General features: G+C 53.7%; 2 protein-coding genes across 7 annotated transcripts in view; both read right to left on the reverse strand.

Annotated features, from left to right (window-relative positions):
• Positions 1-2,346: 2,346 nt before the first annotated feature.
• GPX2 (glutathione peroxidase 2) lies at positions 2,347-8,632 on the reverse strand. Its single transcript, XM_032405315.1, has 2 exons — positions 5,327-8,632; positions 2,347-3,002 (listed from the first exon to the last, which is right to left on the reverse strand). The coding sequence occupies exons 1-2, from the start codon at positions 5,546-5,548 to the stop codon at positions 2,652-2,654; spliced, it is 573 nt and encodes a 190-aa protein (XP_032261206.1). The 5' UTR covers positions 5,549-8,632; the 3' UTR covers positions 2,347-2,651.
• Positions 8,633-9,240: 608 nt separating this feature from the next.
• The window catches only part of RAB15 (RAB15, member RAS oncogene family), a 23,071-nt gene continuing 8,398 nt past the window's right edge, over positions 9,241-23,913 (reverse strand). For 3 of the 6 annotated variants that reach the window (XM_032405311.1, XM_032405307.1, XM_032405312.1), the window contains exons 2-7: positions 14,689-14,749; positions 13,809-13,869; positions 13,267-13,344; positions 12,515-12,604; positions 11,297-11,362; positions 9,241-11,124 (exon numbers count right to left, since the gene is read on the reverse strand). In XM_032405311.1, the coding sequence (XP_032261202.1) occupies positions 10,966-11,124; positions 11,297-11,362; positions 12,515-12,604; positions 13,267-13,344; positions 13,809-13,869; positions 14,689-14,735 (501 nt within the window). In that variant the 5' untranslated portion in view covers positions 14,736-14,749 and the 3' untranslated portion in view covers positions 9,241-10,965. Of the gene's footprint in view, positions 11,125-11,296; positions 11,363-12,514; positions 12,605-13,266; positions 13,345-13,808; positions 13,870-14,688; positions 14,750-15,423; positions 15,497-15,525; positions 15,550-21,872; positions 23,314-23,913 lie in introns of those variants that run through there. The other 3 variants (XM_032405308.1, XM_032405314.1, XM_032405313.1) reach the window with 3 other exon arrangements.

The following is a 23,913-nucleotide window of genomic DNA, read 5'->3' on the forward strand; positions in this document are numbered from 1 at the left end:
CGTGGGAACATAGTCATAGAAATAATAAATTTCAGTCTGTGTACCTTGGTTCCCTAAAATCATTTACCCCAAGCTTTATTATTATTTTTTAAAGATTTTATTTATCTGACAGAGACAGTGAGAGAGGGAACACAAGCAGGGGGAGTGGGAGAGGGAGAAGCAGGCTCCCCGCCGAGCAGGGAGCCCAATGTGGGGCTTAATGCGGGGCTCGATCCCAGGACCCTGGGACCATGACCTGAGCTGAAGGCAGATGCTTAACGACTGAGCCACTCAGGCGCCCCAACCCCAAGCTTTATTTTTTGTTAGAGCCCTCAGAGAAGTGATTGTCTCTGTCCCTCCTCTAAATCGAGTGGCATTATCTCAGCTCTCTGGAAAAGCTTGTTGATGAGACACCTTCCTACTTCCTGAGTGCCCCTAGGGAAGTTTGATTAAAAGATTGAAAGTGGGTGATTATATTAAGCTTTGCCGAGTCTGTTTATGACCATAAGCTGATACTTCTGAGGATGTAAAGGGAGACAAACGAGATGAAGAATAAAGGAAACACTTCTCACTTCTCTTCATTTTAACAACAGCACAACCAAAGATTTAGTAAAAACGAACGTCCTCGTAAAAGAAGTTCCTCCAGTCCTGCCTTCCCTGTTCCCTCCTGAGCCAGACTGGTCAGGTCCCTTCTGAAGCATGTAGCGTTTTCCCTGCCCAAGTGAGGAGCCCTTTTCCTAGCATTATGGCCCTTGTTGACTCTCTGCAAAATCACTTAGACTGTTAATTCCCGATCCTTTGGGAATCTTAAAATAATTCCTTCAACTTGAGCCTCATGGGAAAGACCCAACACATCTACTGGCATATCAGCCCTCAATTGCCTGTGGCATAATGCCAACATCCAGGACAGCTGCTCTGTTACTAGACAAAGCAACAGCCTTTTAGCACTATGGAGATGGTGAACAAATCATGCTAGCATCCAGTATGAATTCTGTATTTCATTTCTTCAGAGAAGTGATTTGTCTCTGCAGTTACTGCTCTAACATCAGTGCTTGGTCCTGCCCTCCAAAAACCATACCCAGCTGTTGGCTTTAAGAGCAGGAATCTTGAAAGGCTTGAGTTTTCAAGAGTCAAGTTAAGGGTAGCCTTAATTTAGCAGAAGGCCCTGCAAAAGGGTGCCAGGGGATTCCCACTGTAATGCTCAGGTTACCCCTTTTGAAATAAAGCACCATGGAAGGCATGGCTTTAGTTGAAGGTCAGACAGTCTATTCCACATTGACTTCTCAGATGATGCAGGTGCTTGGAAAATAGTTATGGGAACACCACAGGAAAGGGATCTCCCCCTCAGCATTGGGGTTCGTAAGCAGTGTGTCCAGTTTGGAGAACTGTCCCTTCGGGGCTTCAGTGAGGAAAGTTAAAATGTTCCAACTAATGGTCAGAAAAGGAAAGGTGAAGTGGGCAGTTTCCAGGAAGAGGTTTGTGAGGCAAAGTGACAGGGCAGTGGCCTCTCAGCAGGTGTCTTTTCCAGAACATGATAGGACCTGGCCTTCGTGGTGTTGGTGCCTTTGGAGTCTGCCTGTACTTGCTGAGGAATCTGGGTCACCGTCCTTACAAAGCCAACTGGCAGAACCCTGTTCTCACAGAGAAGGGCTGTCCTGTTGGCAGGTTATGAATAGTCAGACTGTCTAAAGGGAGGCCCTTTTCCATTCCCACCCTCATGGAAGAAAAAATGAAATCAATCATTCATGCCTACACTGATTTGTCTTGTGCCTGGATCTGTGAATATGTGAGTTTGAGAAAGACAAGGGTAGCATGTGAACTGTGAAAAGGAGGGAGTCGGTCTAGCAAAGGATCAAAAACAAATGTGACTCAGCCAGGTGACCAGGAAAATAAGTACTCTTTGTGTTCCCAGGAACTGCACCCTCCATACCCTTGCTGTCAGTTAAAGTTGACCAAATTTATGTCCCAGCAATAACTCAAAGTGCAGCTAATGCTTGGCTGGCCCAGTACCTGCGGCGATAGTGACATCTTCCTGGTTGGAGTCCTCTAACGAACCTCCCAGTACTCTCCGCTGAAAGGCCCACTGTCTAGTCCTCTCCTTTACCTCACATTACCACCTCCGAGCACCGCCCCATCCTCCATTCTGGAGGAGCCATCAAGTAACAATACAATTCACACTTCCTGCACCTCCACCCGCCACCACAGACCCTAGCCAGAGCCTGCTCTCAAGAGTCATTAGGGCGTCCCCCGGTCAGAGCCTCCCTCTATCAAGCCTTTGTGTGCTGCCAGCTCTCTGTCCCACCTGTGGTTTTGTACCATCCCTCTACCCTCCGTCAAGGAAGAAGACACAGAGCCTGGCCGTTTGCCTACCTGCCCTTTATTGGACACATCTAGCAGGCTGGCTCTAAGCCCTTCACACTTCTCAGACACCGCCCATACGGTTTAGGAAGGTGCCATCATTCTGTGAAGGCCCAGAGCCACCCAAGTCTTGGAGCTCCAAGTAGAATCACCAACCAGGAGGTTGGGGGAAGGAAGGGAGACAGGGGGACTGGAAGGGCAAGGCTCTTCAGGGGGAAGCTTTGGTCCAGCAGTGTCTCCTGCAGGAGACCCTGACCCTAAGGAAAGATACCAGGGGCGGGATGGAGTAGATCCGCATGCCGAGCAGCTCGTGTCTATATGGCAACTTTGAGGAGGCGTTTGATGTCAGGCTCAATGTTGATGGTCTGGAAGGTGCGGCTGTAGCGGCGGAAGGGCTCCCCCTCCGGCCCAATAAGGAACTTCTCAAAGTTCCAGGACACATCCGAGCGGCGCACCGGGCTCCAAATGATGAACTTGGGATCGGTCATGAGGGAAAATGGGTCATCGTAAGGGTAGGGGAGCTTGTCCTTCAGGTAGGCGAAGACAGGATGCTCGTTCTGACCATTCACCTCACACTTTTGGAGAAGGGTAAAGGTGGGCTGGAATCCACCCCCAGGGCGGACATACTTGAGACTGTTCAGGATCTCCTCATTCTGACAGTTCTCCTGGGGGAGGAAAAAGACAAAGAGCATGGAAGAGGGAAGGGGAAAATGAAGGATCCACAAAAATCTTTCACCCTCCCTTCCCAGGATCATTCTTTTCTGTGTAGCCTCCACCCTCCCCTGACTCTGTTCTTTCTTTTTCCTTCTTCACCACCTTTGCCTTACTCTTGACTTGGAGATTCCCCACTCACAGCTATTGTTTAATGGTTTGCTAGGCCATTCCTGAAAATTGTTGCAGTTCCTAGCGTGGCTGTTCTTACAGTGAATGATTTAGCACTTTCGACCTGTTGCTTCTCTCTCTAAACTGCCCTGAACAGTTCTTAGGGTATCTGTCTGAAACTTCAAGGAACCTTGAGTTCAGGGCAGTAGAAAGAAAGGAAAAGGCGGCTCAGGTGATGCCACCTAGAACTCTCCCTTCCATTGCCCACACGCACACTCACACATGTCCAGCCACAACCTTCTTTTCCCTCTGCCCTGATTTTGCCTCCGTTGCTTCTAATTACACGGGAGTGTTGAGTATAGCCTCTGTCTCTATTCTGCTCATTTCCTCAAGCTGAGGGTGAGATCGGGGACTAGAGGGATAGGATTTATAGCTTCTTGCTTTCATCTTGCCTTGTCCTAGATCTGAAGTGTAAGGAGGAAGCTTTGATGAAGGAAGACCCCATCCAAGGAAGTCTGGCTTTCAGGTGCCACAAAGGCGAAGTAAGTTAGAGACGACAGTGGATGTACTCTAAATGGAATTGCTCAGTGACCAACAGGGATGAATTAAACAGGATAGTGTTTAGGGTTCTGAAACAGGCCAGGGGAAGGAAAGTTAAGTGCGTGCTAAAGGTTGAATGTGTAGTTATCATTCCTTTTACTTCCAGACTGCTCTCCCAAGACTCCTCACACTCACTCACTGGACTCAGCTGTGAAGGCTTTGGCTCTGAGCCTGTTACTGGTCTTTCTCTCCCCCCTGCCATCCCTGTCCTATCCCCACTTGGCATTCTCCACCCCTGACAACCCCCAAAGGCCCATGGAAACCCTTATTTTCCACCCCTCCCCCTGGGTCTAAGAGTCAGATATCTCCCTGTGGGAGAAAGTTTTTGCCTCTGACCTACTAGAACCAATCAGTACAGTCAGTTCCAGGCCATCATGACATCTTGAGCCCAAAGGTGATCTCTATTAGACTCCTTATCTCTCAATGCAAATGGCCGGCCAGCTACCGGTAATGGATTCCCTCCAGCCACTAGCTAGCCTGATGGTGTAAGGGTGGAGGCGCCTCTGGGGTTTCGCCGGTTCTCTCGCCTGCCCTGGCCAAGCTTAGAGACAGACTGACAGTGACAGCAGGGATGGTCTGGGCTTACGTTTGTCACAGCCAATGACACTTCGGCCTTCCTGCTGTCTCTCTGCTAACCAATTCCTTGCCTTCATGCCACTGTGAATTGAACTGAGGGGGTTATAATTAGAGGGTTCACTTGAGGACATTCTGTCTGCTGGTGCTGTTAAAATAATAAGTGAAAATAGAAGAATCCCTAAAAGAACTTGAGGTGTGTGGGCTGAAGATCTAGAACTTGACCCAGTAATCAGAGACAGAGATTTGATCCCCGTATGGGCCACACACACACACACACACCCCCCAAAAAAAGGAAAAAATCAGAGATAGAGGGGTGCATGTGAGGCCCGGAGGAGATCCGAGCACGTTGCAAACCCTGAGCCTTCCACCAAAATCACTCTCCCCTCGGCTGATTTAAAATAAAGTCCTTCAACCTAAATAATACAGTTGCTTTTGCTTTCACTTGCATATTACTTTATATTTTTCAAGTTATTTTTGTGTATCTTACCCTCTGAACCTCACAATTATCCCATGAGATAAGTGGCATTGTCCCCCCATTTACAGATAAGGAAACTAAAACAGAGAAATCAAGGGACTCTTCTGAGGGCATAGAGCCATGGAATAGCAGAACCATGTCTAGCTGGAACTAAGGTCTCCCGGGTCAGTTCCATCCTAGTTTGATTGGTGATCTTCTATTTCCTCCACTCATCCACTCAGCGGGTATTTAACGAGCACTTTCTCCACAGTGGAGAGAAAAGCAGACCCGGTACCAGCCCTCATGGAGCATAATGGGAAGACGGTAGACAACAAAACCCCACCCTTGGTGCTGAAGCCCAGAGAGTTAGAACCGTACGTCCTTCCTCTTGGTATTCACGTGTACCCAAGACCTAGATTAACAAAACATACCTAAGATTCCAGACGCTCTGACACACACAGTCCCTCTCCCCTTCGCCTTAGCCGACCAAAGCTTCGGCAACCCACCTCCTTGGGTACACTACAAGGCACCCCTCACCTGATGTCCAAATTGGTTGCAAGGGAAGCCGAGAACCACCAGGCGCCTGGGAAAGCGGCATTGCAGCTCGTTGAGCTGGGTGAAGTCCCGGCTGGTCGTGCCTCAGAGCGAGGCCACGTTCTCAATCAGCACGGCCCTGCCTCGGAACGTGTTGAAATCTACCTTCTCCCCGTCCAGGCTGGTGGCACTGAGGTCGTAGAAGGACTTGGCTATGTAAGCCATGGTGAAGGGGCACAGCGAGGCCTGCAGAGTGGCAGGAACCCACGTCAGGGTCTGTTATAGGGGTGGGGAGGAAGGAGGAGCCTGGAAGGACAGGAAGGATTTCACAATGGGGCTTTGAGCATCCCCAGGATGACTTAGCAAAAAATGGTCACCCACCTGTAGGTGCTATTTCTACAGGGAAGTGGCTCCTCCTATTTACAGACGCTGAACAAAGCCACCTACCTGCCCCACCCTGCTGGCAACCTGGGAAGGGCCAATTTGATATCTATGTACAAACATGAATAATTTACTACTTTCAGGAAACTAGAGCCCCAAAGGTCAAATGGGGAGGAAAAAAGGGAGGGAGGGATGCAGGATTGACTCCGACCTGCCCCAGCAAGTCGTTCTCACTTAGCACAGACGTGTATTGTCGGCTGAAGGCCAAGCTCTGATCTGCGCCACTGAGAGGTCAGGGTCTGCCAAGCTCTGAAGGATGAGGACGAGAATTGGGGGGCATGTCCCCTTAACTCAGACCATAACCGAAATATACATACGACTGTGCACATAGTTTTCTTTGGCTGTTGTTTTCCACAAGCACACAATCAAAGGGATCCTTAGGAGGACAGTGTGATTTTTCTAGAAATAATGGCTTTCAGTGGCTCAGCGCGCCCCAGGCTGCAGAGATGAAGTTTGTCGTGATCAGTCTTTCGGTGAGTGATGTTACTTCCGCTGGAGAGCACCTTTGCCCTTGCCCCCCAAGGTGCCCTTGCATGGCACCGACTCCAGTACTATGAGTCCTCCACTCTGCCTCCACAGGCTCAGGAGGCTGCCGTCAGTTGGGGCCGGGGTGATGGTGAGGAGTCGGAGCAGGGGAGTAACTCCCAGGGCATGCGCCGCACCTGCCTCCTCTCAGACAAAGGCTCGGTCCCAAAGACTTCTCCTGGCAGGCTTGTGCTGCTCATTGCCCCCCCCCCCCTGCCCCCCCAAAGGGAGTGTGCAGGGAGTCAAAGCTGCTATGGTTCTAAACCCAGCCAAGCCGCCCAGGTTTTCAGCACCAGCCATGGAACGTACTGCGGGACAGCTGAGGACCTAAGGGAAGGCCTAGTGCTTCACTTCATTATTCCAAACACCACCAGCTCGATAAATCCGATTTTTTTAAAAAAAATGGCAGGATTTCTCCATCAGGAAGACTGGCAATCAGGCTTGACCTGGCTTGGGGATTTTGGGAGTGTTATTTGAATAACAATGCAACTGTTTACTACAGAGTGTTTTCACAGGTACGCGTCCATTGGGAACTGTATTCTAGAACGAAGAATAAGCAAGGCTTGGGAGCAGCTGGTATTGAGAATCTGATTTGCTGAGAAGATGGAGGAACTACTCACCAGGGAGGGCCCAGCTTTTCTGTCTTTTGTGGCCTGTTCCGTGGCTGTTCATAGCATGTGGGAACCCATGTCCCCACTGGCCGCTCCCTCAAAACAAGCCTCCCTTACTTGAGGGTGAATAGAATCTTTGGCCATTAAAAGAGGTGGCAGGAAATGCAAATGAAGTGTGTCCCCCAATTGGACTGGGTAGAGTTCCTAGAAACAGCCAATAAATGTCCCTACCAGGCCACTGAGTCAGAAGAACTTGGCCCTGACAGTGGGCTGAACTTCAGCGTGAACTTGCCAGACTCACCTGCATGCCAAGAGCTTCCCCAAGGACTCTCGGGCATCTGGACACCTCTTATTGGCTGCCCTTCTGGGGCCTCTGTCCAGGAAGACCATGGAAGTTCCTGAGCTGGGGGATCAAGTGGGGGTTCCCTCTTCCTCAGGGCCACACCATCCCTTTTCTCTAAGAACAACTTAGAACCCTCTGTCATGCAGGCTCTCGCCTTTCACGATTGAAAAAAACTGATGGGCTCTCTTAAAATACCTCTGTCTCCAACTTGACCTCAAACTAGCCCACTTTCCAGAAGCTTATTACTTTGGACATGAACTAACAGGTATGGGATTCCCACGGCTTTCCATAGGGACAGTTGTTCTGGAAACTGTGCTGGCTTAGTAGGCAAAAAGTCTGGGTAGGTGGTTCTCAACTCTGGCTACAAAGGAGAATTGCTTATGGAGATATTTTTTAAAAGTACAGATGCTAAAGCTTTTCCCTCCAGAGATTTCAGTTTTGGTGTTTCGGGCCATGACTCTGCCACTGTTACTCGAGGCCCTCAGGCACATTTCCTTACCAGCTGAATTTGTGTAATCACCCTCCTTATCTCGCACAGATAGGAGTGTTCGGTTGGAAGAGATAAAGTATGCAAGTTCTCCGTAAACTGTAAAGTGCAGGTTAAGATCTTAGGCTACCATTGCGCCATCTTGTTTGACTCCTTCCTTCTTCATTCTATCCTGACTCCCATTTTCTGCCTCTTCCATCAACTCTGTGCCCCAAAGTATAGTATTTGGCACCCCCAGGCCCCTGAGATTACAGTCTGCCTTGCTTCCCTGGAGTACCCGATTGCAGGGCTAGGACAAACTTCTGAAAGATTTAATCCCTCCTCATGACTTCAGGGAGACCTGTTACTGTTCCATCTCAGAGGAGAACCTTCTTGGCTTTAAAGACTCCCTCAGACACAGGTATTCAGCACCCTCCCAGCGACGCAGGCTTCTTTCTGCACTTGTAGGCCCACCACAGAGCACTGGGGGCTTTGCTGGGGCTCCCCTGCAGGTGGTGTTGGGAAAGGTACAATAAGGAGGATGACGCTTTGCTGCTTCCATTGTCATCCTTCTGCTGTTGCTTTATAAGGTTCTGGAGCCTCTTCTCCCAGCACTGCCTCTCCCTCCCTCCTTAACTGCCAAGGTCCCAGTGAGAACTCCTCCTAGGGGCTCATACAGGCGGCCACACCTGTGGTTTGAAATATTTTTTATTTTGTAAACATCTGTGTTTAAAATAGATGAACCCTGCTCACAATTCATATATTGGACCCAAGACACGGTACACGAAGTTCACCCATCACAGGGAGATGGTGGGGGCCTGGGAGCATGTGGAATGCCTGGGGCTGGGCTGAGTCTCAAGACAGCAGGTGCAGAGATGGTGAGGAGTAAACAGGCAGGAGCGTCTGCTCAACAGTCTGGGCCTAAGGCCAGATCCCAGGCCACCTCCCGGACTGGACAAGTTTAGGGGTGAGACGCTGACTCCGATACCTGGTGAGCGGAGCTGACCCTGAAGCTCCAGCCCTCCTGCTCCCATACCTCTCCCCAGCGGTGGCCCTGGTGGATGGGGCTCATCGGTTCATAAAATCTCCACTCCGCGTTTTCCCTTCCAGAACCCCTAGGTATAGTAAAAATCAGTCCCTCTGTCCTGAGGGGGCTGGGAGAGAAAGACGCGCGCTCCGCTGACCTTCAGGGAACACTGTGACGTGGATCCACAGGTTGGAGCCAGTGCCCAGCAAAACGTCTGCTCTCCGAAGCCCCTGGCTGCCGGCACCCCGAGGGCTGGTCACTGTCGCCCCACCCCTGGTGTGACGCCGTGTCTTGACACCCGAGGAGTCAGTCCTCAAGGAAGCATCCCAGCCATATCATGACTTCATCCAAAAGAGTCTGCTATCTAAGTTTCTCATCAGCTAACAATTTATAACTATCCCTGCCCTCCTTTTCCTCCCACTATGTTAGCCTATCCCTGGTCCTACATCCTGAGCTACCCTCTCCTACTCTAAGAGTCAGGAGGAAAGGTTTGGTGATTTCTTACCCACCTTTTTTTTTTTTTGGAGGAATAAGGAAGCAGGGCTCTTAATCCTTCACAGGTGTGGGCCCTGGACTTCGGCCCTTCGTCGGTGAATGTTCAGTGCTCGAGTCTTTGTTTTAGCTCCAGCCCGAGCCATGTGATGCCGCTAAAATGTAGCTTAAGAAGGAGCCTCCAACCCTGGGAAGGTGGGGAAGAACCCCACTAGGGCCCGTCACTGACTTGCCCCTTCTTTAAAGCGCCTCCCTCAAGCCACCTTTGGGCCATGTGGGGTTAAAGAAACTTCGTCCTGAACAAAGAGCTCTGGAGGAAGGAGTCCGCTTCCCTCCTCCTGCAGCCACAGTGCTAGAGGGGCAAGGAGCTAGAGGGGCAAGATGAGCACTTTGTCTAGAAGGCTGAAGAGAACAGCACCAAGCATTTCTACCCGGGGCCTTCCTTCTCTCTCCCCGGGAAGCCCCTGCCCTTCTCCCACAGACTTTGAGCCTCAGGAAAACCTTGAGCACGGAAGGCTGGGTTTAGTGGTTATGTCACCTCTCACGTGCCAGGGGGGTCGTGGGGAAACGCCCTTCTTACACAGAAAGGGAAGTTGCTGCCATATTCCCTTCTGGTCTCCTCTCCCTCGCTTTCACCTGATATACAGGGGCTAGTCCTTCAGGTCCAAACACTCCCCTTTCTGGGGTGTGTGGTTGGCTCATCAACATCAACATCACTGGCCTCGCCTCCCGCCCCCCCTCCCCCAGGCTTTCCTTGTCCCTGCAGTGCCCTGAGGCCTTGGTACACATCTTTAAATTCAGGAGCCCAGGTGGGGAGAAATTGTATACACACTGCATGGGAGGTAGAGAATGGAGGTGACCTTTATCCCTGCCTCCTCTCGACATTTTTTTTTTCTTCTCTGAAGCACCTGCTTCTGAGCTCACTTTCCGCAAGAAGCAGGTGGGTAGGCAGCCAAGCAAGGCCAAAGCCGGGAGGGGGGGATTTGGGGGGCAGGCAGGGAAAGGTGGGACAGCCCCAGTCTTGAGGACCACCAGTTCGGTGTTTCCTTCCTACCTTGATGCTCCACTTTCCCTGATCATTGGTGAGGCAGGCCCACGGCACGGAAAGGGGCGGTGGGGTGGGGAAGATAGGAAGAAGCACCCCGTAGGCTTTGGCCCCTTCACAAAGCAGGGTGGGGGGGGGTTCTCCCAGAAGAAGAGTACGGAACATCCCCATGAGCCTGAGTCCATTCCCTTGGACAGGGTTAGGAAGAAAGGAAAGAAAGAAGCTGCCCCGGCAGCCACACAGCAGGACGGTGAGGGGAAGAGGTGTGAGGGGCTTTGATACAGAACACACTAGAAGGGGGAAGGGGACAAGAAAGAGAGGTGGGAGGAAGGGAGGAAAAGCAGAGAGACAGGATGCACTGAGAAAGCAGGAGCCCTGGAGTGGCCTCACTCCAGACGGGGCCACTGTCTGGGCGCCTGGGGCGGTGAGAGCGCCCGCAGCATACCGGGGGCTCCTGGCGGGCCTGTGGCGGGCAAACAGGCGGGAGGGAGCCCCTCCAGGCTGGAGGGCGGGGGCAGAGGCTGCTCTGAGATGGCAGCGGGGCTGCTCTCAGGGCCAGGCAGGGGAGTAGCAGCTACTGGTATTCCACAGGGTCACCCGAGTGAGAGGAGAAGCAGGGCAAAGCCCAGACTCCCTGTCTGCCACAGGCCTCCCGAGGGGAGGGGGATCGGTGGGTGCTCCCCGCAGGACCCTCAGCACCAGCAGGCTTTCGAAGAGTTCGCCGGGCCCTCAGGTTTGCCCTCCTCTTCCTCCAGCTCGGCCAATGCCAACTCGGTGCTGGCGCGTGTCCGGAGACCATCCAGCTCCTTCCTGTGGGCTTGCAGCACCAGCTCCGTCAGCCGCGTGAAAGACTGGGAAACCAAGGGCGGCGGGTGAGTGGGCTGCCGCCTCCTCTTCCCCCTGCAGCCCGGTGGCTGCCCTGGGGCGGGGGGGTGCTCGTCTCTGACCCGCCGCCTCCCCGCTCCGCGCAGCTCCTCGGGACTGGGCCGCGGAGGCAGGGCTGCGGGGCTTCGGGGCTCTCACCTCTTTAATGTTGAGGTTGGTGCAGGCACTTGTTTCATAGAAGTCCATGCCATACTCCTTAGCCAGCTGCAAGAAAAGAACATTCCTGAAAGGGAGTCAGTAAGGGAAGGGAGGTGCCCACAGCTCCTGGCACACGCTTGTGCGGCAGCCCTCACAGCCCATGCTGAGCTGTCACTTCTCAGACCAGGCAGGAGCTCCTTCCAAGACACAGGCCCGCCGAGAACGGAGAAGACGCTCCACAAAGCCCCGCCCGCACCCCCAGCCACCTCCCGGTGCACACACATACATCAGGAGACGAAGATCCCCCAGTCTTGTGCAGGAGGTGGAATTAATGACAAACCCGGGCTTTGGGGTCAAAGAGACCCAGCCTTAGAGGCCAGGGATGCCACTCAGCAGCCGGATGACCTTGGACAAGTCACTGACTCTAAGCCCGGCGCTGCCATCTGTTAAAGGGGGACAAGGGTGTCTATCAACCAAAGTCACGGAATGACTGAAAGAGGTCATGCGTCTCAAAGCACTTGCTTAGTGCCTGCCATCCATACAGTGCTTGATAAATACTATTCTAGGAGGGTTTATTCTAGTAGGGTTTGCCTCTACTTTCAGATTTTTCAGTGATCCTGTATTATTTTCGTATACCAAAAAATCCATTTTATTTTAAGCGCTATGGACAGAAAGAGGGAGAAAAGAGCTCTCGAGGCCCTCAGAGTGGGTGGATGACTCTCGTCTCCATGGTATCCATCCTTCTGTCCTCTGGGAGGGCTGTGTCCCTCGGCACCACCTTCCTACCCTCTCTGCTCCGTGGCTTCTCCGACCGTGAGCTTTTCCTCCCTACCCCTTCCCAGTATCAGGACAGGGGTGGGGTACCTGTAGACAGCAGCCGGGCCATGACGCTGCTGGGGAAGCCAGCGACTCGGAGCCCTTCCTCCCCACGAACACTGGGATGACCTCTTTAGCAGAGGATAATCCTGCCCTTAGAGGGGCCCTTAGAGCTGGGAGAGGGGCTGCCCGAGAGGTCTTTGTTTTAGGATGGGCCCCAAATTACTGTCCCAAAGGACAGAAAGCAAACTCTCAAGGATGGCAACTGGCCCGGAGCCTCGGGGAACTGTGGGAGGTGCAGGGTGCCTCAGGACGGGGACAGAATCCTGGGTCCCAGCTCTTAGGACTGGCCCTGGCCGCAGGAGACGTGAGCGATGGACAAGGCCAGCTTGCTCCACTTACCTGCTGCCCTTGCTCCCTTCCCACCTGCCGCTTCTGCTCTTCATCAGCCTTATTCCCTATAAGGATCTTCTGGACACCTTCTGGTGCATACTGGGGACAGAGGACAGGCAGAACCACCAGTGAGTGCTGCGTTTCCCCCCCAGCCCCCACCATACAGGCTTCTGGCCTCCACACCAGCACCAAGCTCCAGAGCCCTAGGGACAGAGCAGGCAGACTGGGTGCAGGCACGAGGCTGACCCCAGGGGGCCTGGAGGGCTGTCACGGGGACAGCTTAGGGTGGGAGACACTCTGGCTACTCCCCGTACTTCCTGGGGTTAGATAGCTGGTATCTGAACTGGCAAGGACGTTGCACTTAAGTCCACCCCCTCATTCTACAGATGAAAAACTGGGGACTCCCAAGAATTCAGATGGCTTGCCCAAGGCTCCAGAGCCAGGACTAGAACCCCAGTCTCACGATTCCTCCTGCTCCTGAGATTTCAGGAAAGACAATGGTCCCAGGGTAGGTTCTGACCTAACTCATTTCCAAGGAAGAAGCAGCCATGGCGGCCTGGGTGGGCGCAGGGCATGGATGGCGTGGCAGCCTGGGCTTCTTCCCCATGTCTTACTCACCCAGAGGTCTTCATCCAGGGCTGGGAAAGGCAAGGTCTCCTGGGAGTGTTTGCTCACCAACCCCGAGAGCTTCGGCCCTTCCCATCGCCTTCCCCTCTGAGGCACCCTTCCCCCACCCCCAGCGGTGAGGCCGCATCTCCTACCTCATCCACATCACTGACCCACTTCATGATGTGCTGGTAAGAGCGCTCGCTGCTTATGTCGTAGACTAAAAATATTCCCTGAGAGAGAGAGAAGGAGAGAGAGATGGGAGAGGTAGACGCACACAGAGATAGTGCACAGGCATGAGTCCAGAGGCAGGTGTGGTACCTTAAATGCTGGGTCCCACTCTCCCTTCTCCCTGCTTAGCATAATGAGGATCCCTCGGCACCCAGAAACTTCTCCTTCTCTCTCACACCCCCAAAGCTATTGTGCCCTAGGCCTATCACAGAACTCTCTGAGGTAGGAAGGCACCAAATCTTCTGACTGGGGTCTTTGGCCCAGGGTGGAGGGTGGGGATGAGGCTGGGGGACTTGCCTGTGGTGTGTGCTCAGAGAGTAACTGATGAGTGCGTGATGGCGGCCCTCCCCAGCAGGCACTCCGAGGGCCCTATTCTGGGAGTCGGTGGCACAAATATCTCAAACGCCCAGAGCTGGGAGTGTGGATGGCAGCGTCCCACCTCCAGACCCTGAAAATGGTGGCTCACCTGGGCCCGTCGGTAGTACTGCTTTGTGATGGTCTGATATCTCTCCTGCCCCGCTGTGTCCCTGCCGTAGAAAGCCAGGCCATCAGAAGGGCAGGGACCATGGAGCCAGAGGGGAAGGGGTGAACAGGAACTGGGAGACCCTGTGCCCTTGCAGGAAGGACTGGGGAGTTACAGGGTGAAAAATCAGGAGCTTTGATCCCCAAAGGGGTCTGAACATACCCGACTGCAGGAGAGAGGCCTGATGATCTGGTGCTGACAGGGCTTACAGGGGCCTTGGCAACTCTATCAGTGCCAGGAGCCCCAAACAAAACTGGGCCTTGGGCAACTCTCCTTAGAATTGGGCCACTGTGTTCAGACAGGTCGGACTGCTCCACCTCCCGTCCCTGTGGGGCCTCTGGGGCCTCTCAAGGCAACGCCCATGGCGTTCTCCAAACTGGAAGCAGCTCCAAAGGCTGGCGAAGGCTGCGCTTGCAGAAACCTCAGGCCAGAGAGCCACAGCGGCCCCCTGTGGCTACTGGTGGGAAGTGCACCATGCCGTCCTGGGGATCTCTCCCCAGGGTCCATCCTCAGTGTGGGGTGTAACCCTCCCTCCCATGCACTGTGGCATGGCCCAGGGGCAAAGTTCCATCCTAAAACAAACCCACACTCGTTAGTTTGCCAATTCCTTCTAATTCCTGCCTTTGGGTGACTTGTGGCCAATCCCATGAAGTTTCCTAAGAAAAAGAGATTAAGGCTCATAGAAGCAGGAGATGGGCTTTGAGACATCTGCTTCTCTCGGTAGAAGAGGTGGCCTGTTATCCCAGATGCAGCCTCGGGATTTTCACACATGGCAGTGGTGGCCGGGGGAGCAGCCCCATGTCTCTCCTCCTCCCCAACTCACCAAATCTGTATCCTCACTTTGATGCCATCTACCTCTATGGTCTTCATCTTAAAATCCACGCCTGGGGAAAGGAAGAGAGCAAGGAGGTTAGGAAGAGTACTGCTGAGACTGAATAGTAAAGGCCCAGGGCACTCGTACTGGAAGGGATTCCCTATGGCTTAATATGGCAGAAAGATGGCATGAGGTAAAGGCCTTCTTGAGCCAAAGATTGACCCTAAGGAAGTATCTGGGGCTTTGAATGGGGCTTCCCTTCCTCCTTGACCTGAGAGTTGCCGGCAGTAAAGGGCAGGGGTGGGAGGGGGAGCGGGTACAGGAGGAGGGCAGAGTGAGTACGGGGGAACCCACTCCATCCACTGCCTCACTCAGCCCCCAAATGTGTCTCCCTCTCCTAAGTGTGAGGTCTTCTATTTACACTTCTGGAGGGAACTGCGAGTATTTATCCCCCCCTGGAACTCTAACCCCTAGGAATAGCAACCTACCTAGTTTGCCTGTTTTGTCTTTTTTTTTCTTTCTTTCTCTGCCTTATTAATAACCAGGAGGGGATGTGGTGCTGTCATGAATGTGGGGAAGGCGCAGGGACCCTAGCAGAGGCCCACCAAGAAGGCCTGGTGGCTCTGCTGTTGACTAGCCCCCGCTTACTGGAGAAGGCACTGTACTCCTTTATTTAGAAGGAGCATGGGCTTTGAAGCCAGGCCTGACTCCAGCCACTTTGGTCATAGCTATGACTTCGGGCACCTTGCTTCTCTGAGCCTCCACTTCCTCATCCGCAAAATGGGGACATCACCAATCATTTCAGAGGGTGGATGAGAAGACCAGACGAGATACAGGGCCCAGGACCTGGGAGATACTCAGCTGACTGCAGTTACCACCATAACCTAGTACAGTCCTTGTCCGTCGTGGGTGCTTGTAAGTGACGACCAGCGATCGGAGGACCAGGCAGTGACGCAGCATGCTGCTGGGGGAGGGAGGGGAGGACAGACAGGCTTCTCAGGCTCATGTGCCCAAGGGCTCAAGGAGCTCAGCTGCCACAAGACCCAGGAAGCATATGGCATTTGGCAAAGCGGCCCAAGGCAGAAACGTATTTGGGGAAACTTGCAGGACGAGTCAGCAGCTGCAGCACGCAGGCTTGAATCAGTGATGACAGAGAGGAGGGGAGACATTTTCATCACCACGCCTCTTCCCAGCTCCAACTGTGCCCGGGCACTGTGCCCGGTGAGGCAGGAGCTCTATCGAGTAGGTTAATTAAGCTTAAGTCTTAGTGTACTCCCCGGAAACAGGTCAGGAATGGGCAGCATTAACCAGTTTTCAGGTGGAGAACACGGTCAAGGTAGAGTTCCAGACAGAGACATAGTCACCAGGCTGCATGGCCCAGCCCCAAAGCCCCCCCGCCCCAGGTACCAAAGTCCCCACCACCCCGCTGTCCCCCTCAGCATTAGTTCTTCACCAATGGGGGTGCTTCTCCCCTTCTCTGGCCTGTCCCCAGGCTTCCACAAATACAGACGGATCCAATTTAGGTTCTTCCCTCTCCCCGTCAGGACCAACCATCATTTAACCGGAGGGGAGAGAAAGATTCCGAACGGGCAACCCAAACTGGACCAGGTTGGTCAGACAGGAATCATTTTCCGCCTGCACAAGCTGATTCATAGCTGTTGAGCTGTACTCTTCCAAATGGGCAATGTCTGGCCGCCATTCTTCTGAGTGTGCTGAGAAAGCGAGGGTGGGGGCAGGGGCGTGCTCACCCCCTCCTCAGACAGACAGTTGTCAAGAATTTGCTTCTCGCCCTCCCTGGCATAGAAGGGAATCAGGAAATTCTTGTTCTTTCATGGACAGTGAGAACCAGCAATTTGGTTCATCTTACAATCAACCTAGCTCATTATCATACTAGTCCAGCAGGCCTGGTCCAGGACAGTGCCTTACGAAGAGGGGTCACAAGGTGGCAGGGAGGGAGACAGAAGGTTCTACCTTCCCTTTATTCCATACACTTCTATGGGAACTTACTATGTGCCCTGCACAGGACTAGGTGCAGAGTGGTGGAAAGGACATAGGATCCCTGACCTTACAGAGCTGAGCGGGAAGGAGACAAAGACCAGAGAGGTAAGATAACTAACCCAAGGTCAGCACAGCAGGTGGCAGAGATTGGAACACAGGCCTGTTTGGTGCCAGAGCCCGGGCTACCCCCAGCACTGCTTCTCAGGGCAAGGAGAGCTGTGTATTAACGAGACACGGAGACTTATCTATGCTGATTTCTCTGTAGGTCCTGAGGCCCAGCCAGGGAGGAGCTCCCAGCACTAGGGGACTCCACCCGAGGATGTAAGCAGGTGTTAGAAGAGGCAGCTACCCTGGGAGTGAGCGCTGGGCTTGGATTCCTTCTCCTGCTTCCCTCACTTCTTAGCTGTGTGGCCAGGGACTGAGGCTGAGGGATTTGGGGGGCCCACAGCACCCCCACACCCATCCTCTCACAACTTAGGTCTTCCTGACCACCCAGTAAAATCTGTGGAGCTTGGAGAAAATGCTTCCATTTTGGCTATTCATAGGCACTAAGCAAGAAACACAGTAAGTCTAGGCCTTTTGAGGGATTTTCTTTCTCCCACCCACCTTTTTTTTTTTTTTAAGATTTTATTTATTTATTTGACAGAGAGAGAGAGAGAGAGAGAAAGAGCACAAGCAGTGGGGGCAGCAGAGGCAGAGGGAGAATCAGACTCCCCACGGAGCAGGGAGCCTGATGCAGGATCCCAGGACCCCCAGATTATGACCTGAGCCGAAGGCAGACGCTTAACTGACTGAGCCACCCAGGTGCCCCCACTTTTCTTTAATAATAAAAAAAAGATGAACAGCCCAGTGATCTTCTAGTGGACTCTATTCTTTCTACCCTCCCTGGTCCCATAGCCTGGATCTCCCACTGTGTCCACCTACCAATCCACAGCCCACCATGCCCTTGCCCACCCGTGGCCCCTCCATCTGTGTGGCTGTTAGTCTTCTCCTGCTGTTGAGCACTGCAGGGCAGTCAAGATGCTGGCCTGGATGGTCACCCACAGACTCCTGCTTTCTCACCTCAGTGGGGCCCTTGTAGCTGCTGGTACCCCATTTATAAGGGGGTGCCCATCCCCTTCCCCACAGCCACCGTCCCCTCACTGAAGGCTTCAGCCCTCGTGCCCCCCCTCCTCAGTGCCACTCACTCAACAGGACTCCTTCTCCACTCTCCAGGGGTGAGCCGAATGCTGCCTGATGAAGCCGGTCCTGAGGCCCACCTCACTTCCTCAGAGTGGGCCTCTGTTCTCGTCACCTTCCTTGGGGAAGAGACCTCTATCCTTTCCAAGCCTCAGCTCCCAGCTCCTCATCAGCCCCCTCTGGGTGCTCGTCCTAACGGTCTGGCCCCTTTCTGCTGAGGAGGAGAGATACTCTCCCCCCACCTCCCTCCCCTGTGTGTTCTCACTCCGGCTCCTCCAGGGTAGCCCTCCTCAAACGCCAAAGTGCATGCAGACCACTCGGGGACTGTATTAAGATGCAGCTTCTAGACAGTGGTTCTCAAAGTGTGGTCCCCCGACCTGCAGCATCAACATCAGCCGGGGCTTGTTAGAAATGCAAATTCTTGAGTCCCACCCCAGACAGATGGAATCAGAAACTCTGGGGGCGGGGCCCGGGAATCTGCATTTTAACAAGCTCTCCAGGTGATTCTAATGCATGCTGCAGTTTGAGATGTGGGCTGAAGCTTCCCACCGGAAGTGCCAGCTGAGGCGGCATGGGCGCGCTCCCATTCTCCTGGCGTGCTTTGCAGGTGCTCAGCTTTAGAATCCCCTGGGCTGATTGTTTTTTAAATGCTGCTACCTTGACTGGCCTAGACCCATTGAATCAGAATCTGAGGGCAAGGGCCAGAGACCTCTATTTTTAACAGGGTGGCAGGGGATTTTTAGAAGAAAGTTTGAGCTATAATATAGTGAAAGAGCTATCCGTCAGCCTTGGGATCAGAAAGACCTGGGTCTGAATCCAGATTCTGGCACTTGCTGTGTGACTTTGGGCAACTTTCAACTTCTCTGAGCCTCAGTTTTCTTTCCTGTGGAATGAGAATACCACTGGCCTCCTCGGGGCTGTTGTGGGCTGTGGATTAGGCCATGGATGTGAAGCACCTGCGCACAGTAGGAGGCACTCGTCTCGTTCCTGCCTTCCCTCTGCTGAATAACTGCTTCCCAGCGAGCGGCCGGGCAAACCAACCCAGAGATCAACATCATCAGGGAGCGTGTCAGAAAAGCCACTCTCCAGGTCCACCCAGACTAGTTTGAGAAGCGCTGTCTAGCCCATCTCGAGGCAGAACCACACCCAATCTATGATCCTCATAATTACACTTGCCGCGCACCCCTCAGCTAAGGAATCCAGAGGCCTCAGTCCTTGTGCCAGCCCTGTGAAGCAGGGAAGAGTGGTGACAACCACCGGAGGCACAGGGAGGCCGGGCAACTCCCTCCTGCTCCCACACGCAGTGGCTGAGCCAGAACCGGAGGAGGACTGGCCTCCTGACAGCCACCCGGGTACCGCTCCCTCGACCAGCAGCTGCAGAACCTTACCGCCTTTCCTGTCGCGCCCTGGCATGCCCCATACCTGTTCTGCTCTGATGAGGCATCTAGAAGCGAGGCCCTGGGCACTCGGGGAGCAAGCCCACCACAGGCTAGTTTTAGGGGACCCCTGGCTCCCTGAGACAGGTCAGGATTGCACTCAGCCCGGATGCATCACCCCGCACAGAGCCACATCACTGTCCCCAGGCACAGGGAACACTGTGGTTTGAACAAACAGGCTCACCGCCTCCACACCACGCCGGCAGACGTTCCTGAAGACACGGGGAGCCCTGGGGGAGACAGTGAGGAAGAGGGGGCCCTCTGCCAACCAAGTACCGAAAGCACAGTGAGCCGCTCACCATTTTTCTCAGCCCCTCGGATGTGCCAGTCGTGGTGTCTCTTCCGGCTGGAACTGCCCAGCCCAAAGCTTCTGCTCAGGGAAGCAGGGCTGGGTAGTGTGTTCCCTGTGGCGGAGCAGCTCCTAACTGGACCGGAGGTGGATATCTGACCACAGGAGGCCGGTCCATCAGTGGGCTTGCTGGGGACCCCCAGGGGGGCCTGGCCAACATGGGCAAGGGGATCTAGCTAAGCCGATCAAACCAGCTCCCTCCAGACGGTGCTGAGGGGATTGGTGAGCTGGTAACAAGAAGAACATGAGGCAGACGTGCAGAGAAGCAGAGATGCCGAAAGACAGAACACGCTGGCCAGAGTGGGGCTGGGGGCGCTGGATCCTGGCGCAGACCCCACCGTCCAGCCCCTGGGGATCCTCAGAGCACACCTGCCTTCCCTAGTGAAGCCCGAAGGCGCCTCGGGATTGCCTGGAGACGCACGGCCTGTGTCTGCCCAGCTGCACCGAGGCCGGCGGGCAAGGGGTTTCAACTTTGGGGCTGGGAGGAAAACCCCCCCAAATTCCCTGCTTGGTGCTGCCTCCTCGTTTTTGTCTTCTAGCCCCAACCAGGTGTAGAGTAGCTAAGGGCCAGAGAGTATATTTTGTAATTGACAATGTTTTTTGTTCCGAAAAGCTCTGCCTCCGATCCAGCAGAGCGCGGGGCCCAGAGGGCACGAGGAGCGCAGGGCCGGGCGTCGGCAAGGAAAGCTCCTCAGCTCAGTGCCTCCTGCCAGGACTGTGGACGTGCTGCCCTCCTACACTGGCGGCCTCCGGCTCTTCCGTGGCTCGATCCGGACAGCCCCTGCCTCTCCAGCAGCCACCCCCGGAGACCGCGAGGCCACGAGCGGAGCGTGGAGCGCGGTGACGGGGCCGCTGTCAGAGAGCAGGAGGAGGGACAAGCTTGTCCTGTGGGTCCTGGGGGCTGGAGCAGGACAGAGGGACAGGACAGCGGGGACGGCTCACCGGGGCTGGTAACACCGCAGCTCACTTACTGCGCCCTCAGTCTGGCGGTGAGGGGCTGAGAAGCCTGGGAAGAAGGGAACGGGGCACATTCAGGGGGAAAGAACACCCCTTCCCATCACCATGGGCCTCCAGAGAGAGCCCTGGGAAGCATGGAGGACAAGTGGCGTGGGCGGCAAGAACACAAGCGTGTGGTCAGAGTTCGCTTCCGATCTCGCCTTTCCCACGCATGCCCGTGGGGTCTTCTTACCCTCTCTTTGCTGTTTCTTCACCTGTAAAATGGGAATGACAGTCCCAGTTGTGGGAGAAGGTGCAAAGCCCATGACATGGGGCCTGACACACAGAGTTTTATGAAATGTTAGCTGAAGAAGCTGTCAGCTCCCGAGGGGATGAGGAGATCAGGCAGCCCAGGGTCACAGTGCGGGGCACAGACAGACAGCGCTCTGGGAAGGAGGAGGGGCTCACACTGGGGAGGGGGAGGAGGGCAGGGAGGTGACACAAGGGGCCAGCGCTCAGCCACAGTGTTCCAACAAAAAGAGATAATGCCACCCACCGTGGAGCCCAGATGTCCCCCTTCCTGCAAAGTTCGGGTGTGCCCATCGGCAGGCCAGCACCTAATGGGTTAACATCAGGTGCCAGCTTGCCTGTCTGCCAAGTGCCACATGTTTCAAGTGGAAATAAGGTTCTTTCTGGGTGCCAAATGTTATCACTGTGATCAACCACAGCCCAAAGGACCAGCAGCGAGACTCGAGACTCGAGCCTTTTCATTAGCAATGAGACACCACAACAGGAACAACTTAATACACCTGAAACCCAAGGCAGACACCTGATCCCTGGAGCCGTGCTGGCTCTGGTTACCAAGCCCAAGGCCCAGGAAGGCCCCCCCGCCCCTTGCTGGCAGGCAACCAGCATGTGCTGCACATGTGGGGCTCACGCGGGCTGTGGCAGGAGGTCACCTCCAAAGAGGTGACCCTGAGCAACCCCAAAACAAGCTTTGGGGAAAGGCAGACCCTGTGGGGAGGTGCCACCCCAAACAAGGCATCAGAGTGATCCCCATTTCAAAACCCACTTCTCTCGGCAGGAGAGAAAACCCGTAACACCAAGAGACCAATGACAGCATCGTCCCCCTAACTGAGGACAAATGAGGGGAAGAAGGGGGACAAGAACAATACAGAAGGTGAGCTAAGAGACAAATCTCATGAGAAGATTCAAGACAAAGGCTCCCGGCACACCAAAGTCCCTCCTACCACGTAGTAGGTGTGGGGAGAGGGGAGAGCGTCGTTGCCCCAAACCTGCTACTTGCTGTGCTCCTCTTCCTTCCGTCCGGGGACGCGGCCTCACTGTCTGCTAGGCTGCATGCTGCCACCTGACCTCCTCCTCTTACGCACTCGCAGACTGACTGTCCCTCACGCTGGCCTCGCTCTGGGGAGAAGAGGCACCAGGTTCTCTCAGCAAATGCGTTAGTCAGCATTCGCACCCGCTCGCTCTGGGAGGGGTGGGAGGCAGAAGTAAAAGAGGCAGCCCTGGTGTTTGGCAGACAGAATCCTGATCCTCGAGCTCCAAGGCCGTGTTTTAACCTCCAGGACCCTGAGTCAGTGGCTCTGATTCGGATGCCACCCACAAGAAAGACTGCAGATTTCAGAATGATATTCTAACCCTCCTTTTTTTTAAGATTCAAACAAAAGCATGCACACACACACTCTCTCTCTCAATGTGATCAGAGGTGACATGAGGACCAGGACAACTCTAGAGGTTACCACCTGCACATAAAATCTTGAAGGGCCAGTCTTTGGAAACCCAGGGCCCAGAAACCCAGGGGCTATTATCACGGAGAAGGATTTCCCAGTCGAACATGGAGTCCCATGAGGCTGGAAGGAATGCTTGTCCCCAGTGCCTGAGCCCTAGGTGCTCCCCACTCCAGAGCCCCCGGCAGTGGGGTGGTCCTGGAAGTCACTCCAGCAGCCGGGCTGAGCTGATGGGAATTGCCCCAGTGACTCCGAGCGACAGGCAACACTGACCTTAGTCTAAGCACCGGCCCCCTCATCTCTGCAGTCACCAAAGAGTACCCCGCTCATGCTTTCTGGCTGCCCGCTGTCTCAGCTTCCCCGTAGGACACGTATCTGAGCAGAAGAGCTAGACGCTACTGGAAACTGCTTGCGCCTTGCAGAATTCTCCGCCTCTTCTCAGTCCCAAACACACGGGTAGCATAGTGAGTTTCTCGTTGTCTCTGAGTCCCAAGACACCAGTACTAGCTCCAGCTGCCCTCGGGAAGAGCAAAAGTCCTCGAGGAAAATGCATGCGTGCATTCATTCATTCATTTATGCATTCATTCAAACACACTGTTATTGAATGCCTACGAGGTGCCAGGAACTGAGCTAGGTACTAGAAGGCACAGCCGTGAAGAATACAGAAAGATCCTTGTCTTCAGAGAGCTTCCATTCTAGCAGGGAGGACAGATAATAAGCAAATTAATCAATACTTTCAGAGTGATGTTAAGGGGCAAACGCAGAATAATGGAATAGAGAGTGAGGAGAACCATGTGAAAGCTGCTTTAGATTGGCTGGTCAGTGAAGACCTTTTAAAGTAGGTGACATCTGAGCTGAGACCTGAGTGACAAGAAGGTGCCATCACAAAGATCTGAGAGACAAGGGCCCCAGGCAGGAAAAACAGCAAATATCCCTCAGGCAGGAACATACTTCAGTCAAAATTGAAGTTCCTCAGAAGAGAAAAGGAAGAGGGATCCACATTACTCTTTCCTTTGTTATAAAGGCTGGGGCGAGGGGGAGGCGGGGGGTGGGAGGAGAAGCACAGCAAGACACTTCCCTTCTCTGGGATCTCAGAGGGACCCAGCCTTGTGTGTGTGCACACACATACACACACATACATATATACATACATATACACACATATACACACATACCTCTACATGTACACATACACACACATATACACATACACCTGCATATACACATACACCTACATATACATACACCTGCGTATACACACACACCTGCATATACACACACACCTGCATATACACATACACCTGCATATACACATATACTTACCTCTACACATACACCTACATATACACACACCCCTGCATATACACACACACTTGCATATACACATACACATACATATACACATACACACACACCTGCATATACACACACACCTACATATACACACACATACATATACACATACACTTATACACACACACATACATATACACACACACCTACATATACACACACTTACATATACACACACACCTACATATACACATACACTTACATATACATATACACCTGCATATACACATACACT

Source organism: Phoca vitulina, unplaced genomic scaffold, assembly GCF_004348235.1.
Source record: "Phoca vitulina isolate PV1807 unplaced genomic scaffold, GSC_HSeal_1.0 scaffold7, whole genome shotgun sequence".
In the NCBI taxonomy this organism is placed as follows: domain Eukaryota; kingdom Metazoa; phylum Chordata; class Mammalia; order Carnivora; family Phocidae; genus Phoca; species Phoca vitulina.